At 44.9% G+C, this 6,718-nt stretch overlaps 1 protein-coding gene across 1 annotated transcript; it reads right to left on the bottom strand.

Annotated features, from left to right (window-relative positions):
• Positions 1 to 1,920: 1,920 nt before the first annotated feature.
• Positions 1,921 to 5,970, bottom strand: LOC124704509. Its single transcript, XM_047236773.1, has 6 exons — positions 5,670 to 5,970; positions 5,061 to 5,144; positions 4,373 to 4,941; positions 3,172 to 4,125; positions 2,346 to 3,101; positions 1,921 to 2,239 (listed from the first exon to the last, which is right to left on the bottom strand). Exons 1-6 carry the CDS (start codon positions 5,770 to 5,772, stop codon positions 2,228 to 2,230), a joined length of 2,478 nt encoding a protein of 825 aa, XP_047092729.1. The 5' UTR covers positions 5,773 to 5,970; the 3' UTR covers positions 1,921 to 2,227.
• Positions 5,971 to 6,718: the final 748 nt, after the last annotated feature.

The raw sequence follows: 6,718 nt of genomic DNA, 5'->3' as shown, positions 1-6,718 counted from the left end.
GGAATTGGTTCCCTCCTATTTTTAGTCTAAGTTTGCACAATGATTGTTGTAGAAGTTGACTCAATTGACTTTGCTAGTTGAGTTCTGCCTCTGGTAGTAGTTCACTCCTGAATTGTCGAGTTTTACATTAGATTCTTCTTTGTAACTCCCAATATAAGCAGGGGGTTCGTGAGAGAATGAGTGAGTACGAGCATACTTAGATTGTCATAGTAAGTAGCTTTACAAAAAAAATACTTAAATATATATTACTCGGAAAATGTCGAAGTTACTAGTCAAAATTGTATTTGAAGATCATGTAACTCCCCAAAATGTTAGCATTAAAATAGCGCATAGAGGACAATTGTATATTCTTCACCCTTGTGTCCACTAGAAATTATTTGCCTACGCTTTCACATAGCACAAATGAGCTAATGCTAGTGAAAATTAGAAAAAATAAATGTACATCAACACCAGTGGTTGAACATTAGTCCTGTTGTACCAAAAACCCTAGATGTTCCATTTCTCCCAATGTCTCAGATTCCCACAATTTCTCCTATCGCTTTTGATCCTCTCTCATCGTGCCGAGGTTGGACAACAAAACTTGTTGTCTATTTAGGAAAATGTAGGATACTATATATAGAGGACTCAGCGTTATTCACATAAGTGATGGTTGGTAAAGCATTCATTTCAAACCATGCGCTGAATGCCCATGAGTTCCCACAGCATTGATGTGTCGGCAATTGATATTCACTACTACAAAACCTCATTCAATATAAGATGTCATAGATGTGTGTAAATAATTTCCTTTGTTATACATGTATCAACGCACATAGATTGCCGAGATGTACATGCAAAAATTGTATGGATTTTTTAACAATTGAAAATATATTTTTTGGATGGAGTGAGCATATACACCTGGGAGCCAAATTAAATTCCTGATACTGTAGCCGTTTCTAGAAAAGAGCCGTCCACAAATGCATCACACATGGGCCGTATTCAAAGCAGCATACATCTGCGTAGTGAAGGATATCACAGATGACTCTAGAGATGCCATGGAGTAACCCCGTCAATTAGCTTCGGATCCAGTGGGTCAATAATCCTAGTAAAATATTGCTTTGGTCGACTTAAGAATTTTCTTACATAGGAACTGAAATTTAGAGTCATTAATGCAGGCCAGGGCGATTCATCTATAGTCAGATACAGTGCTTCAGACAATCCACATTGTTGCTTCTTTCAAGCCGCTTATAATACGCTGCTTCATATGTCTATATCCATGTTTCTACGGGCTACAAATTTTGCTTCCATCGACTAGCCAATATGTTAGTCACTCATTTTCTTTCTTCAGTGTCACAGGCACGAAGCACTAGGTTGGCCATGGCCTGCTACAGCCTCACAGGCAACGGTGTCATCTGGGCTGCAACAGCTCCACCTTGTCTCGCGCGGGCATTCATTTCCGACGAGTTTTCTGACGGTGGGTGAGATAGGAATGTAAAGTTGAGGTCATGATCGATCTGAACCTCACTCCGGAGTTCGCCGGCTCGCCCGCCTGTATGGATGTATCATGTATGCCACTTTCACTGCCAGATGCACAACACACCCGTTCGCTCCTTCACCTCTAGTCAGGTAGTCAGAAAAGATCAACGTGTAGCAAGGTAATGCGTGCATATAAGTAGGTACAGCCCCATGTCCATTAAATCCAACTGGAGGTAGTACATGACACGGCAAACTTAACAAAGTCAGGAGCTAGACTAGCCAATCAACAGATCTAATGATGCCGACGACGGGAGCGACTCCGGGGGGCTGACGGCTTGCAGGTGGGACTGCCTATGGAAGGCCCGCACAGTCCCGCACTTGTTAAGTGGGCGTCCCGCAGGAGCCCACTTAGCATGCACGGTCTTCCACCTGCCCATATATCACAGGAAATGGTACTAGTCACCAACAGGAATACAGAAAAGCGCATGTAAAAATAGCACGGGACAGAAATCTGCACGATACACAATAGCACAGAAATTTGTTCTTAACAATTTCACTACAAGTCGGGAAACTTAGTACTCAGAAATTGCAGGAAAAAAGAGAGAAAGAGACACTACTACATGAGAATCTGTAACTTGAACATCGCTGCAACTTTCTCTCTATGAGCGAAGAGAACCTCTTGATTGTATCCATCCAAGAGTTTCTGCATGGTTTTCTTCACTTCACCTGTCCATGTGCTCACCTCCCCGCTCCTCTTCACTTCCAAAGTGCAAGGCTAAGTAATCATCTGAAATAATCCGGAATAAAAAACACCCAACATCAGAACCTGCTACGCTAACCAGTATGAACAAGAACTGAAGAATTAGGCAAAAGGCAAAGGAATGGGAAATCACCTTGCGCTTCATCTTCCTAGATTTCTTGGAACTTGGGGAGTCATTGCGGCCAGGAGTTAATTTATCTCTGTGGATTCCACCTCGAACCAGCCCGGATCTGGTAACATAGCTGACGGATGGGAGGGAGACCGGGACATCCTTCGAAACATCCTTACTGGTAAACTTGCAGGCTGCCCGGGGCACGAAATCATCATCGTCATCATCCCCAGTAACAACAACAGCCTTTGCCTTGTCAGCGTGTTGCTGCTTCATCTGCCTTTCTATGCTCACAGCTTCTCTTTCATACTCCCTGCATACCGCATCTTGTTTCATGCCTAGGTCCACAAAACCTTTGCGCAAATACGATACAGCAGTTGTGAAGCTATCAAGAACACTGGCTTCATGATCTGCCACCTGCTTTACAGCTTCAGTGCTAGGCCCATGCCCAGGAGGAAAAAGACCAGATATCCGGCTCAGACGATCATCAATGCTCGGGGCAGACCGCGAAAGGTCCTCAACTTTCTGCAGAAGCTGTACAATCTTGTTCATGACTGAAATAGGCCTGGACCCTCCGCTCTTCAAAGTTGATGGAGGTGTAGAACCAGTATCCAAAACTGATGCCTGGGTGACCAAGAATTCAGGCTGAGACCTCGTGAGAGGTTCATGATCAGAATCAACATGTTCAGAAGAACGGGCTGAGCTTGGAACACTGCATCCAGTCCAAAGTTCTTCAACAGGCAGCCGGTAAGAGTACACGATGTCGTTACGACCCTTCCACTGCAAACAAAATAAAAAAGATAACATAAGGAAAGGAGTTCAGTGTAGATATAAGTAGTAGATCACTCACCGCCAACTTTCCAAAAATGTATGCAGACAGATCACTTCCACCACTCCTAATCTGGTCTAGGTTATAAATGTCTCTCAAAGGTTTCTGGTGCAAAAAACTTGCGCGAGGAGTCCGGCGATGCATGACAGAATGATTGACTGAGTAGCAGCTGTCCAGATACATCACTACAAGAATAACGCCACATCCTTCAAGACCAGCCTGGTTGACATCTGAATTCTGATACTTCTCAGCAGCTCGCTTCAAATCATCAACAACTAGCTGACAGAAGTCCATTGTAGCCATCTTCTTGTAGTTCATATCAACAAGCATTGCAGCCTCCCTTCCGAGACGAACTGTCGACCCAGGACAGATAAGTTTGTTATACAGTATTGAAAAGAAAACCTTCACTGCTAAATCAATTTTTGTCCCGTCCTTAACTAATTTAGCTAGCAGGCTGCGAAGGTCTTTGGTCTGAATGCTGCCAGTCCTCTCAAACCCAAGTTCTTCCTTCAGCTTCGCCAATGAAGCACCATGGCCGCTGTCCGAGGGCCTTGGAGCTGTATCACCTCCTATGGGGAATCCAAAAACGTGGTGAACTGCCTCTCTGTTAACATCCAGAATCTTACCAGACCCGCATTGGATCTTCATCGTATAAGTATCAATCTTCGTCATGAGATGGCAAATGAGGACACGGGATACATTACCCTCCAGAACCCAATCAAACACACATCCGAATCCAGCTTCTCGGACCTTCACTCTGTGACATTCCTGCAGCAGCTTGACCGCCTCACGAACTTCTCCAAGAGAACAGCGAACAGTTTGCTGGAAGCGATCTGTGGAGGCATCCGCTGCTTCAGCCTTGTTCTTCTGACCATGTGGCCTCTCCAACGCTCTTGCTTTCTTCTTGTTGCCAGGATTCTTCCCATCTGAAGCACTAGGAACTGCAGCAACTCTCTGCCTTTTATTGGTGATAAGCTGCAAACCAACAACAAAAATAGGCAAAAGAAAAATGAACAAAAAGACTAAAAGTAAGCGGAAATGTATACTGACTGTAGAAACACACAATCAATATAGCAACATACAAAAGGTAGAAGTTCACAGCAATCTAGTTCAAGGTTAATAATACTAAACACAGAAGTTCACTATATTCTCAGTTGCAAAATTTCACATCAAAAAAGAAAAAAACATATAGAAATACCAAACAGAAAGGAAAGATTCTCACCTTGTCATCAACATGCTGACTAGCTGCACCAGCATCCTCCACCGCAACATCTGAATCAGCGTCGGGAACATACGTTTCGTCCAACGTATGGCGCCACTTAACAAGCCTCATTTCCCCAGGAGACGGAGAATGGTGAGAAGTCGTGGTAGCATAGCTGGTCGCGGCAACACGGAGGCTACGTCGAGGTGTCGCACCAGCAGGTGAAACACGTTGTGTCACAGCGGCAGGTGACTCCTGTGGTGAGTTCCATGGAGCCTTCCTTTTGGCCGCACATGGTTCATCAGGAAGATCATCTGGGTGAGCTGCAGCAGCAGCCTGTACATTCCCCACCTTCGATGCTTTCCTCCTGCTGTACCTACGAAACTTCTGCTGGTGTTGAGCAATGATGGTGCCATGTTCCTCCGCATACTTATCCAGCTGCGCTTGTGCGTTGTGTTTCTGCGTAACCTCCTCAGCACCATCAACTGTCTGCGATGGCGTGTCCTGCCACACAGGCTTCACATCAGGAGATTCGGCTTCATGAAAATTCGCCTTCAACATATCTAGCGACTCTCTGATGCTCTCACCAGCTACATAAAAGCAGAAACGAAGTTCACTGATTCACAATATGTGTGTATGGTTTTGCTTGAACATTGAAATTAGGACCCAACAAAAAGATGTTAATGTGTTTTGGTTTTCTAATAACAACCTCCAATCCCAGCAGCAGCTACGAGATAAGCAAATCCGTCGCCCGCGTCACAATCCACATCATCAGTGATGCCGCCCAGATTTCCTGTACACAGAGAAAAATAGAAAGGAATCCATCAAAAAAGTGTGAGTATAGGATAGCACGTACAAAATCATTTTGCCACAAAAATGTAGAAGAATATGGAAAAAGAGGATACATATGAACACATATGTCTGAACTCCTATATGTTACAGAACAAAAGAAAAGGGGTATGAGTCGAGCGCTCAGCAATGTTCCCCTGCACGATTTGCATTGACAAGCGGTGGGTGCTAGGGAAAACAGAATTGGAGACTCTTACGACTTCTTGCTCAACGGTTTAACCGAATCCTCGAATCCGGCTCAATCTCATTCTTTCCATAACAAAATCAATAAGCAGAACCCATCTCAAAAGAATAAGCCTTTTCTGCCGTTATTGGAATCAAGCACCAATCACACACACAATAATTAGATTTACCTTAGATTTAAGTGCTTCCATGAGCAAGGGATCGATTTATATATATTCTAAGTAAAATATCCCAGGAAAATTAACAAAATATGAATGACAGTGGAACTATACATGAAGAAGTATACCTGTGCTTGCTTGGAGGAAGCCAAGGCCTTGAGGTCGAGCCCCGACACCGGCTGTAGAACGGGGATCCCGGCGGCCCCTCCTTCCGGGCGCAGCCCTGCCCATCAGACCGCCGAGCGCCGCGCTGCACGGCCCCGAACTGGTGACGGCGGCCTCGATGTGTGCTATCCACGGGGACACCCCGGTCTCCGGCGACCTGAAGCGGTCGGTCAGCGGGTTGGCCCCCGCTCCGGCCTGCGATTTGAGGGCAAAAGTTAGGGCGCGCGGGGGCGGAGTTGGCGGCAGTCGGAGGAGAGAGCGGACTGAGACCCAGCGAATGTGGAGCAACTTTTGTACTCCCCTCTCTTAAGCCCGAACCCTTGCTTCTTGCTAGAGTTTTTTTCGGATTAGTGGGATAATCCCATCAAATTCCAAATCCTTACTCTAAAACCAGTTTGGAGTATTGGGTGAGTTTAATTTTCACTTATTTTAAAATTTTAGTGTATTTTATTCAATTTTTATGATCTACCTTTATCTAGTGGATTCAGGACTAGAATTTTATGGGGATTAGAGAGAATTGCGTGTGGGTAGAGGTTTCACCCAATACTTTAGGGGATTATCCCCACTATTTTTCATGATTCTCTAGTAGCGGATATAAACTGCAACTGTGCCCAAAAAAAAAACAGCTTTTCTACAACACGACAACGCTCAACACCCAACTTTGTGCGGTGCGGTGAATAATTTAGGGCACGACAAAAAAAAACACGACGTCGTGCTATTAATTTGTAGCGCACCGAGCGTGTGCAGCCAACTACCACGCTGAAACACGACTAAGCTGCGGCGTATCTCACCCCCGCACCTCGCTGGCAGTTCCACGCGGCCGCCCCATCCATTTCCCCAACTATAGGTGGCCTGCCGCGAATCAAAGCTGTCGGAAATCTAGATCACCGCTCTTTGATACGTCTCCAATGTATCGATAATTTCTTATGTTCCATGCCACATTATTGATGATATCTACATGTTTTATGCATACTTTATGTCATATTTATGCATTTTCCGGCACTAACCTATT

Source organism: Lolium rigidum, chromosome 3 (genome assembly GCF_022539505.1).
Source record: "Lolium rigidum isolate FL_2022 chromosome 3, APGP_CSIRO_Lrig_0.1, whole genome shotgun sequence".
Classification (NCBI taxonomy): domain Eukaryota; kingdom Viridiplantae; phylum Streptophyta; class Magnoliopsida; order Poales; family Poaceae; genus Lolium; species Lolium rigidum.
The sequence above is the reverse complement of the archived record's forward strand: the minus strand, read 5'-3'. Positions and strand labels throughout refer to the sequence as shown.